At 35.7% G+C, this 12,251-nt stretch overlaps 1 protein-coding gene and 1 long non-coding RNA gene across 5 annotated transcripts; both read right to left on the bottom strand.

Annotated features, from left to right (window-relative positions):
* Positions 1–563: 563 nt before the first annotated feature.
* Positions 564–5,596, bottom strand: LOC141437272 (uncharacterized). Its single transcript, XR_012452370.1, has 5 exons — positions 5,506–5,596; positions 4,528–4,672; positions 3,013–3,264; positions 1,637–1,780; positions 564–931 (listed from the first exon to the last, which is right to left on the bottom strand). It is a non-coding gene; the product is annotated as an uncharacterized lncRNA (long non-coding RNA).
* A 1,602-nt stretch (positions 5,597–7,198) lies between these two features.
* On the bottom strand, positions 7,199–11,683 carry LOC141436963 (uncharacterized). 4 transcript variants are annotated; one of them, XR_012452350.1, is made up of 3 exons: positions 11,446–11,683; positions 11,190–11,365; positions 7,199–7,824 (listed from the first exon to the last, which is right to left on the bottom strand). XR_012452350.1 is itself a non-coding variant. In XM_074100111.1 (3 exons), the coding sequence occupies exons 1-3, from the start codon at positions 11,496–11,498 to the stop codon at positions 7,223–7,225; spliced, it is 786 nt and encodes a 261-aa protein (XP_073956212.1). In that variant the 5' UTR covers positions 11,499–11,683; the 3' UTR covers positions 7,199–7,222. The 4 variants fall into 4 exon arrangements, 2 of the variants coding, with proteins under 2 accessions (XP_073956212.1, XP_073956213.1); XM_074100111.1 differs by having other exon boundaries at positions 11,235–11,365; XM_074100112.1 differs by having other exon boundaries at positions 11,242–11,365.
* Between the last annotated feature and the right edge of the window lie 568 nt (positions 11,684–12,251).

Raw genomic sequence — 12,251 nt, 5'->3', positions numbered from 1 at the left:
TTACTATAACCAAAAGTTGTGTTGTCTAACGCGCTGACGTTCGCGATTGTATTCACCATCTCTTTCTACACTTCTTGTCTTACCTATATACCCATACCGTATGACAGAAAGAAATGGTGAAAACGATTGTGATGCCAAGTGTGTATGTTAGACAATGAGGGTGTACGTTTCAAAATCTAAATTTAAGATGGTTTTAAGTATTATTTTCCTGTGGGACGGTTTTAGGTAGGTTCCATTAATATATTATTATTATATCAGAGTAAAAATTAAGCATCTCTGAATTCTTACAAACCCATTCTAATCCAGTGTACACTACAATTCCACGTTCCAATTTCCACTTTGACACTCGGATCGTAAAGGTAAATTAGAAACAAATTAAGAAAAAATACTATTTGTTTTGTTTTTTATCATTAAGCTTTTTACCTTGTTGAATATACAAAACCGGATTAGATGTTGTCGCGGCCATGATCAAATCTTGATTTCAATCATTTCAAGAATTGCAGAGTGTCAGAGTGGAGATAATCGTACTGTAACTGTATTAGGTTCGAATAAAACAAAATTGCTATCAAAATAACAAATATATTTACATACAAAACTGAAATCAGCTCTACAAAATAGAAACATAACATCAAAATGTGAACAATAGCTTCTTGCACGCTTATAAAATAGAATTCGCGTGTAATATAGGTAATAGCCTTAGACCATAATCTTTTTATAATTTTGGTTTATACAGATTTATAATTATAATCTGAACCAACAGCTGGCTCACTCTTCTAAAATTGACTTAATTGTATGAAATCTGTTTGACCGATTTACAAAACCGGTATGGATCATTATTATTCTTAAAATTAATATTTTTCAGTCCGGCATTAATCTGATAAAATTCTTATTCGTTCCTGTAATATTATTGTCTTACATGACATGGCACCATCTGAAAAATAGACGTAATTGGTTAAACTAACCTCTCAGTTTCAGTGGTTTCAGGTAAGATCTTCACTATTTTAATTAATTTATTGATTCACCGTGCTGTCAATCGCGTAAATAATGTTTTCAACAATTTTTACCATCTAAACAGCAGCTTATGATGGTGACTGTTCAATATTTCTGATAAACTAACTCACGAGGTCACGAGATAATGACGAGAAGACGTACATACTATTGTTTTTTAACCCATTTATGCGCCAAGTCAAGTAAAAGATAACCGCAAATAAGTTTTGGGTAAAAGATTCATTTGTAATAAAACTTTTTTGCTGACTGTACTTTTTGTTGACTAAATTTCAAGTCGATGCCATTAATCGTTGAAGAGTTCCGTCCTGCGGATACGATTCTGGCCGGAGTACCAGGATGTCACTACCAGATTATTGTATTGTCACGCAATTTACATAAGTATAACAAATTTCAAGACAATCCGACTACTAGAAGTGGGTCAAATTTAACTTGCAAGATTTGACCCGCACATACATAGATATACCTAGTGCCATCCACGAAGACGCGTGATTTTGTCAAAATTAGACATTAATGACACTAATAAGAAAAACGGTACGCGTCAACGGGAATGACTACTTATACATACATTAAACATTAATTAAACGTACATTGCATGTTAGATAAAAGCTTTAAAAAACAGTATACGCACCCAGACTTCATGCATTCTCACTACCAAATCCAGAGTTCAGGAAAAATTTCGAATAACGCATAAAAACAGAACGTAATGAAGATAACTAGCAGCAGCAGCGAAATACAGCAACAACAGCTCGTGCAACCGTAAAATAGGTATATACTGAAACCAAGGCAAAAACATTTCTCAATGACATTTATACTCACTTATACAAAAAAAAACAACCTACTTTCAATCATTTCGTCATATCTGTCTGTTTTATCCGTAGTGCAAATAGCCATTTAATGACTTATAGAGGAGTAATTTATTGAATCAGGCGTTACTTTGCGGAGGTCCATATCAATGAACTAAAATAATTACCTTGCTCACCCGCCACCTTACGATAGCTAAGCTTAAGCAAAATATGCGTGTTCATGCAGTTCCTCCACCTTTACACTGTAAGAACACACACAAATCACACAAACCCATCTATCACCACCACCACACTACACTGAACTCAAGTACAAGTACTCAACTTATATAAAAATCAAGGTAGTTTTGAAGGACGGTTAAAAAATTGATTAATAATTTGTGGGTAGTTTTGTTTTGTTTCATAAAACGTATGTGGGTACTTGGGGAGTTACAGTGACAAGTTAAAACGGTAGTTGTGGTTCGTTAGTCTAACAACTGGTAGCATGGTGTACGGTTGTGTCACTCTGAAGATGAGCTCTGGTTGAGTTCGAAACGCGTCAGTGTAGTGTGGTGGTGGTGATAGATTTGTTTGTGTGATTTGTGTGTGTTCTTACAGTGTGGAGGTGGAGGAACTGCATGAACACGCATATTTTGCATAAGCTTAGCTATCGTAAGGTCGCGGGTGAGCAAGGAAATTATTTTAGTTCATTATAGAGGAGTGTCCTTGGAGTAGTGGAAAGAAAGCAAGATTATCTTGTATATATGTTTATTGTCGCTGAATACTAGTCACAAGAATGTACCTACCTACCACCGGCAAGTGACTACTGGGAACCCGGTCCGCCCACCTTAGACAAATAAATAAATATCATGGGACACTTGAGACCAATTGACCTAGTCCCAAACTAAGCAAAGCTTTTACTATACTAGGCAACGGATAAACATACTTATATAGATAAATACATATTAAACATCCAAGACCTGAAAACAAACATTCGTATTATCCATATATCTGCCCCGGTCGGGAATCGAACCCAGGACCTCAAGCTTCGTAATCAGGTTATATAACCAATTGGCCATCCGGTCGTCAAATTACGTGTTTCACGAAATCACGCGTTTTTTTCCATATACCGAAGGATTTTTATATTAAATACCCGTGATGAACGGAGAGACATGACGAAACTATAAGATCACCAATTAAATGCCAAGAACATGGGTCATCTAACCTGTTACTTTGACTCTGAACGACTGTACATGACCCATTAACATCGCGCATCAAGCAGCTTGAGCAGAAACTAATGTCTTTGCAATCGGTATACGACTCGGGTCTCAGATGATCGCATGTCGGCGGATACATTTTTTAAGGCAAAGCGTTGGGCCACTGCGATTGAATTCCTTTATAAATTACTATCATTATGAACGTCAAGATCACGAGGTATAAAAAACAACATGCGAATACTGCTGGTATCGATAGACAACTGAAAGAAACAATATTTCTTTACAATTTTATATTTGATGAGCTTTTCAATACCTATATGTTACAGAAGAATGGCGTAGAGTTAACTTTTTCAAATCAGAGCCCAAATCGTATCAAATTCAGACACCCAAAGATTGTATTGTCCCTTGGGTCCCAGCGATCACATTAGTCATCTCTTTCAACCTATAATATCTAAACGTTTCCGAGAAAGAAAATAATGATAAGCCATTGTGATTCAGTGCGTTAGTCAATAATTTACGAATGGGTCGAGACGCATACAGGCTGTCACTGCGAGCAAAAGTCTGGGGATACATATCAACACTTGCAGTGCAATGCAATGTCACGCTGTACTCAAAAGGGAGGAAAAGAGCTGGTTGATATATTAAAGTAGGTATGTGGGGCACCGTTAAAATGTACAATACTAAGGCTGCATGTCCACCAGAGATGTGCGAGGATGTGTTGCGAAGAATGTGTTTTCGTATAGCACAGCTCTAGTGGAAACAGCTAAGTGGAGCGAGGATAGATAAATTAAGTTTCTATTGGTTCAACAAAAACACATTTCACATCCTCGCACATCTCTGGTGGGAACGCATTATTACCTTAATACTTACTTAATGATATCTAAATATAAAATCACAGATCCGGTCAAAAAAATATAAAAAAAATACATTTTGTTATATCTTTTATTTATTTTTTTAAAAACATCGGGCTAAGTTATAGAACTAACCAGTATAATTAATTACCCAATTGCTTATTAAACACTAATCGTACTTTTGCCTCATGAACTTTCTTAGGCGAAACAAAACCCAATTAGCCCTTTCGTCAAGTCTGTGTGTTTTGTGCTTAGATATCTCATAAAAAAGCATTGTTCAAGTTTGTAACGTACCCCAAATACCTACCTACCTACACTAGAAACGTCTACCAGCTTTTGGACCATTTGTAGGAATTTCCAGTATTGTGTTGTAGTGCGACTGCCACGAGTAAAATGGAATATAATTTATCTAGCGACGTGCACTACCTATGCGTGTTCATTTCTTGAGAATATCAGGGCTTTCTCAGTAAAAACCAAATTTTATCCTGAGATTGCATTTAAAACAGATGTAGTTCTATAGATTGCGATGTTAGCATGCTATTGTTTTTCCCGTGGACAGTACATAACCCATAAAACCAGTTTGATCAAAGTGTGGTAAACGTTATTTACGTACCTAATAAAAAAAGGAACACACGGTGACCAAACGATTATATGGGAATTTAATCAAATCACCTGTAAATTATGTATCGTAATTATTCAAGGTAAAGCTTGGTCCCATGTTTCTCGCATCGCATGGTAGATTAAAACTCCTAAGAATACCATTATCATTATGAGTATACAACAACAACACTTCACACAGAGAAGTACCACGGTCGGGCTGAAAGAAAGAACGTTATTTTATGAAATTAAATTAAAATAGACTTTCAGCCGTAGTAAAACTTAAAAACCTGTTCTAACGTCCAAGCATTGCACTCTAACTCCGATTTTAAGTAGACACCTGTATTAGAACATCTGTCCAATTCAGAGGAGGTGGTCCTCAGAGCAAAATGTCCTCGTTGAAAAACGACCGTCCGCAATTTAAAAGGGTACTCTTTGTACAGAGCAAAGTGTCCCTTATTATCAAACGACCACAATTTAAATGGTCACGAGAGCAAAACGTCCGCAATTTAGAAGGTACCCCAATTCAGAGGAGGTGGTCCTCAGAGCAAAATGTCCTTATAGGCATTTAGTCCCCCTAACCATAATGTCCGTTTAACCAAAATGATCACAGGGAAGATAGGCCAAGCAACAAGTTGACCGCAAAGAAAAAAGCCATTAAAGCAAATCGTCATTAATTAAAAATGTCATGAAAGCAAGACGTCCTTAACGCATCAGGACCTATTTTTACACGTTAGTACGAGTAAGTAGGTATATAGAGTGCAATAAAATCTATTAAAATTAAAAATAAATAATAAATAAATAATAAATAAAATATAAAACCTATTAGAATTTAAATCTAATTAGGTGAGTACCTTCTAAATTGCGGACGTTTTGCTCTCGTGACCATTTAAATTGTGGTCGTTTGATAATAAGGGACACTTTGCTCTGTACAAAGAGTACCCTTTTAAATTGCGGACGTTTTGCTCCCATGACTTACTACCTTACGGTCGTTTTTTCAACGAGGACATTTTGCTCTGAGGACCACCTCCTCTGAATTGAATAAATCATTACCACATGATCGATTTCTTATCAAATATCCACTGGTTTTTAATTCTTCACTGAAGTCGTAACAACCACATTGTCATAAAAATAGTGTACCAAAATAAACAGCAAGTCAAAGGAACTAGTCAAGATGACATTAGCCGTGATTGTTTATGGTTCTTGTTCAAAAACAATATACTATTTTTTTAGAGCCGCGGATTCATCACACATGTCCGAAAAAAAAGCGGTTTGTGGGGGAAAATGTACCAATAGGAAAGTAGCGCTGAGGAAATGTTATTGGTAGGTAAATTTCCTCGCAAAAAGTTCCGCTTTTTCGTCCATCTCTGATGGATGCACGGATGCACAGCCGTATAATATTAACGTGTTGCTGTTTTTATCCAATTTATAGAAAGTGTAAGCAAGTCGATTTAATCAAAATTCTTTTATAAACACCCAATGGATCAAATCAATAACACATTTATCTATAACTAGAAATTACCCACGGCTTCGCACGCGTAAACTATTCGATCTGGTAGTTACCATTGAAATTCCGGGATTTTACAAAATTGCCCTGGGTAATCCCAAAATTTATATCGTGATCTTCATTGAGGTTGTGTTAAAAACAACTGTCCAAAATTTCAAGACTCTAAAGTCAGCGGTCAAAATTTCAAGATTTTATTACTATCCCGTGGGAATATCGGGATAAAAAGTAACTTTTGTGTTATTCTAGAAGTCCAGCTACCTCAAAGCCTACCCATATACCAAATTAAATGTCTCTAACTAAGCCCAGCAGTTGTTATTTGAAAAAAAGAACGAAAAACATTTATTCGTGACATTTAACAAAACAAAGAAAAAGAAAAAAGGAAACCAAGAAAAATTTTGTCACGAAATGGTCCCAACTCAGCATGATGTCAACCTTGCGGCCGACGCTGGTCTTCCGTTGGAACCATTTAGATGAGTTAAAAGTATACATCAACAATGAGCTCGACAACTAAAACAATTTCGAGATTTTATCCCTATCCTGTAGGAATATCGGGATAAAAAGGAGCCTATGTGTTATTCCAGACGTCCCTACCTATATACCAAATTTCATGACACTAAGCCCAGAGGTTTTTATTTCAAGATTTTATCCCTTATCCCGTGGGAATATCGGGATAAAAAGTAGCCTATATGTTAATCCATGGTATATAATATTACCTGTATGCGTAATTTAATGGACATCCGTTCAGTAGTTTTTGATCCACATACAAACTTTTGCGTTTATTGGGATTAATGGGAACGTGGGATTCGTGTCTTTTAACTAGACGTCTAATCACTTTTGCCACCAAAATTCACTTGGCTTCAATATTTTCATTTGAAAAATCTGACATTATTTTTTAAATGAAACCTAATGAAACATATGGCGGGCCTACTCCCAAATTCGAAAATCGAAGTTTGTGTCGTTTCGTCCCTCTGACGCTTTTATACGTGTAAGAGGATCGGTACGACACGAACTTCGATTTTCGTTTTTCGGAGTAGGCCCTCAGGTTTGCCGTTGTCCATCAATGCACACGCGGCGGTCGTGCGAAGTCGATACGCAGCAAGTTAAACCGCAAACGGATGGACCATAGAAATAGTAAAAAGGGATAGACGGACGGACGGCTACAGCGAAACTATAAGGGTTCCTTGTAGGATTACGGAATAGAAACTAGAGGAAAAGAAACCATTATTACTTAAACACGTCTATTTAAATATTAAAATACAAATGTTAATTAGTATTTACGTGAACAGCAAAGGTTTTGTTCGCGCGCTGTAATCTCGACAGCCATTTCACCAACTGGTCTTGATACATCTTGGTCTTTAAAACAAATGGAGCGGATTTGTCATGTGTCTTCGTAACATTGACAACTATTGGTTCTAAATTATTCGTTGCATTAACTTCACTATTATTGAACGCTATACTTGCTTGATCTGTGATATTAAACTTGTATTTAGAATTGTTTCCACTGTTATATATTGGCATATTTGTAGTGGACTCGTTCTGTGGTACCACAGTGCCATTTAATCTTCGTTCGTCTTGGTCTTTGGAAAAGTACAAATCTTGCAGGTTATTGCCAAAAAATGGATCAGACGGTCTATCCTTTACATAAGCCGGAAGCTCTTCAATTGGGGACCGATGTGGTAAGTCATCTGGCGATTCGTGTACGACTTCGAAAATTTCAGGCTCTTGTACCTCACTTTGGGTCCTGACTCTGTGACTATGCCACCTACGTTTAAGCTCATTCTTATGTCCAGAGTTCCTGGTAGTTGGTTTGTAGTGACCAGGGCCAAGGTAGTTTGTAGGGCGGGTCTTCTTATAAGCCCCGGCAACTATAACAAAAAAAATATATAGAAAGAAGTATCTCCACTGATTGGCTATATGAATGCAGTCTGCAGTTAATAATCAAATAAATGCTGTACTGCTAAGATTCAGTTTTCTCTTTTCAAACTTAAATACATTTATTTTTAAAAATGACTACAAATTTAAATAGACAACCTAAAACAATATACACCGTGTTATTTTTGATAACATAAGATTACATAAGATAACTTAACTTTTTGACAATCTACAGGTCAAATGAAGTAAATTTCTCTAAGATACTATTGCCTAACTCCTACTGTTTAAAAGATAATCAAAATTAACTATTAGCAGTAAGACAGAGTAAATGTCCTTAATTTATGACGTTTTACAAAGTCTATAAATAATCCGTCTTTAATCCACACATACATAGCAAAAAAAAGTTAAACGTGTGGGTTTTTTGATGTCTCTTTTATGTGTCCACGTCCATGTCACTTGTCAGGTTTGTTTATTTTACATTTCGAATATTAACATACAATGGATCATTAAACGAGATTCGCGCTGTCATCGTTCATCCACCATTACCTCTCATATTTCGTTTTCTAGATTTTTTTTACCGTACAACGGCAAAAACTACTAGACACTGGCAAAATTGTCCTCCAATGGACAGAGCCATATTTTTTTTTAAAGAAACAGCAACAACATACAATGACTGCTTGATGACTGCTATACAACAACCTGTCACTATTGTACCTTTTTTTGACAAACTTTAAACCTAAAATTGATAAAAGTGGCTCCGAAGCGGTAACGTTTCGTGTGCTCTGCCCACCCCATTTGGGAATACAGGCGTGATGTTTGTGTGTTGTGTGTGTATGACTGCTATTACCTACTTATCCTCCTGGGGTTCAAAGTGATATACTAGGACATATTGTTAACAATAGAACTTATATCTTTTGAAAAAGGAATAACTTGTCATTTCCTCTGTATCATTCTTTACAAAAAATAAATTCAACTTTATCTATGAGACATTAAGTTTTAAAAGTTTTTGTTGTATGGTGGGTCGCATGAGGTTATAGCATGAGAAAAGAAAATCTCAATTCGACGAAAAAGTTAATAATTATGGTTTATGTCAATCCAATTTATAGAAAGGGTAAACAAAGATGCCATTAACCCGACCACAGACATTTAATGAAGTGAAAACCGAGAATATAGATGTGAAGCCGGTTAAAAAACCTAACGAAGGGCGAGTGCGGCGAGCGAGGCTGCTAACCTAACCCGACCGGGTCGGATCCGCTCCGACTAGATCGATCTCGCTCGCTGCGCTCGCTCGATCCGCGGGTTATTAACGATTTTATAACCAAGCGGTTAAAAATGCATTTTTGGTTATTAACTGTTATTTAATCGCATTTTATGCTTATTACGGTTAAATTCCCACATGACATGTGCTCCGTAATTGTCATGTATTTCGGAATAAAGTACCTTTAAATAGTTTATAATATGGCTCAAAGTGTAATATACATGATGTGGATGTACTTTCTAAATAAATAAATAAATAAATAAATTCCACCGCCAGAAACCGCTAGCGGCCTGAAATGTGTATCGCGAGTTGCGCGATGATGCCAGCTTCAACTTGCGGCAAAGGGGCGGGCGGCGGGGTTACGAAGTGGCGTGTGCCCAGCTGAGACACTGCTGGCGATCGCGGCCAGTATAGCAAGAAGGAGCGAGTAAGGCAGCCACAGACTACTCAGATAACTGACGTTCAGACGGGTAACTTCCATAGAAAAAAACCGCCATATGCTATCTCGCTCACACATTCGCTCTGTCTATTCTATACTTAGTAATGTCACTTTAAATATGATTTACTAACTTTTACCCGCGGCTTCGCTCGCGCAAACTATTCGGTCTGGTAGTTGCAATTGAAATTTTCAGGATTTTATAAAATTCCCTTGGAAATTTCCAAAATTTATATCGTGGTCTTCATTGAGGTTGTGTTGTGAACAAATGTACAACATTAAGCCTATGTGTTATTCCAGAGGTTCAGCTACCTACATATCAAATTTTATGAGACTAAACCCAGCGGTTATTATTTCGAGATTTTATCCCTATCCTGTGGAAATATCGGGATAAAAAGTATTCTAAATATATTTTAATCCAGGTTATAAACTAACTTTTGTCAAATTTCATCCAAATCCGTCCAGCCGTTTCAGCGTGAAGAAGTAACAAACATACTCACTCACTTACTCACTCACAAACTTTCGCATTTATAATATTAGTAGGAAGTAGGATAAAATCTAAAATGAAATCTTTATCCATCGGATACCGATTTTTCACTTCACCTAGAAGTTGACTACACAAGAAAAAACATATTACCCTTTTTCATTGTCGCAGTCGGATAATTAACCGTTAATAACTGCATTTTAACGGTAGCTAACCATAATTTTGGGTAATTAACGGTAGCTAACGGGTTTTTTACAACTATAACCTAGAATCTATTGCAAAATAATTAATCTGTTCAGTAAATAGATTAATTTATTAATTTACAAAATCAAAATATTTTTGTCCATTTTATTATTTGCACACACTGTTTAATCAATTATAAAAGCAGTAACTATTTTTTAATTTTAAGGTAAATGAGTAATAATCGCATATTCAATCGAGTCTATGCTACTACAGATTGTACGTCACGAGTTTTATTCAAGAAATAACGTCGGACTTTGACGGAGATTTTTCAAATTAAAATTAAATATTGAAATCAAGTGATTTTTTGTGAAAAAAGTGATTAGACGTCAAGATAAGACATGAATTATAGATAAATGTGTTATTGATTCGATCCAGTGGGTGTTTATACAAGAAGTTTGATGAAATCAGTTTGATTACACTTCCCATAAATTGGATTGGCATAACGTGTAGGTTTTAATTTTTTAAATTTTTTCATACTAGCAGTTTAGCTTTTTGGGGGGCGGACGCTCGAATTAAATGAAAATGTGCTCTTTAAAGTTAATTATTTCGCAAACAGATCACAGAATCGAAAAACCGTCTTCGCAACGCCCCAATAATTATTTATAAAAGAACTATCCAACGATACCTCACACAAGTGTTCGACTATATAAAAAATCAACCCCACCTTACGTCTATGGGCGGTACCCAAAGAATTTTTTTATTTTTCAAATTTTTTGCTACCACTTAGTTGTCGGCGTAGTTGCTACATTATATCCGTGCAAAATTACAGCTGTCTAAACTATACTGCTAACTAATAGTCTCTGAGCAAAGCCGCGGACGGACAGACGGACTAACAGACAGACAGAATGGTGAAACTACTGTTCCATTTTTGCCATTTTGGCTACCTAGGGAGCCGCAAAAAAACGCTGTAACGGGTAGGTACGTTATTTGAAATTACCTAATAGAAAACAGGAAGTTTGTAGTCACAATAAAAATATCTTACTATATACATGTCTAGTTTTTGTGTCCACGTAGGAGTAATTGTAACCAAGCCCGATACCAAATGCAAGCATGCAAATCATACAAATAATTGAGCAGGAGATCAGACATGTGAACGATAAAAACATCGCAAACCTGAAATGGAAGAGACCAACGATTTAGACTAATGTGTACACGGACCTCTAAAGTACTTTTAAAAGGAATTCATTACTTACTTCTCGGAGAAATATATGACGTTGGACATTATACCGCCTAGGCAGTTACCCATTTTGTTTAGTTTTTTTTATTTCACTTTAAAACTAAAAATAAAATGATATTTATAGGTATAACTAAAGATAAAATGGTAAAATATTAGCAAGATATAGATTATAAAGAAAATAATAGAGATTCAAAATTCCAAATATCTATAAAAACGTGTACATTCAATATAACAGTAGCAATGCATGCAATGTGATGAAAAATCATCCATTGTCAACGTCAAAGCCAACAAAAACAAGAATATACGATGAGGTTAAATACAATTCTCTTTAGACGGCAAAACCTTGAAAAGATAGAATAGGTAGCTTTAGTGAATTTCTTGTGAACCTTATAGTCTAAGATCTGAGTACCTATAAAACGATTTTTCTGAGCTGGTCAATGGATGAAAATATTTTTATATTAAATTAAATATGTTAATAATAGTAGATTATTCAATAAGGGACTGAAACAAGCCATAATGACACGAGATATTTAGTCTCGCGTTAAACACTAATTTTCACTTTGAATGCGAGGAAAAAAACGACGTTCTGTTCAAAATTACAATATTACTTTTTAAAAACGTACGTTCAATACGACTTAAGGAAATCTGTTCAAAAAAGTGACGCTTTAATTATATTCTTGGATATTTAGCCAAGGTTCAAAATTGTAAAAAAATGTAGAAAAAAAATATTTTCTCAATTCGACGAAAAAGTTAACACTTAATTAGGTTTGAATTTTTTCAAATTTTTTAAACTAACAGTAGCTTTTAGGGGGGCGGACGCTT

This window comes from Choristoneura fumiferana, chromosome 17 (genome assembly GCF_025370935.1).
Source record: "Choristoneura fumiferana chromosome 17, NRCan_CFum_1, whole genome shotgun sequence".
NCBI classification, from domain to species: Eukaryota; Metazoa; Arthropoda; class Insecta; order Lepidoptera; family Tortricidae; genus Choristoneura; species Choristoneura fumiferana.
This window is presented reverse-complemented; position numbering and strand designations above follow the sequence as displayed.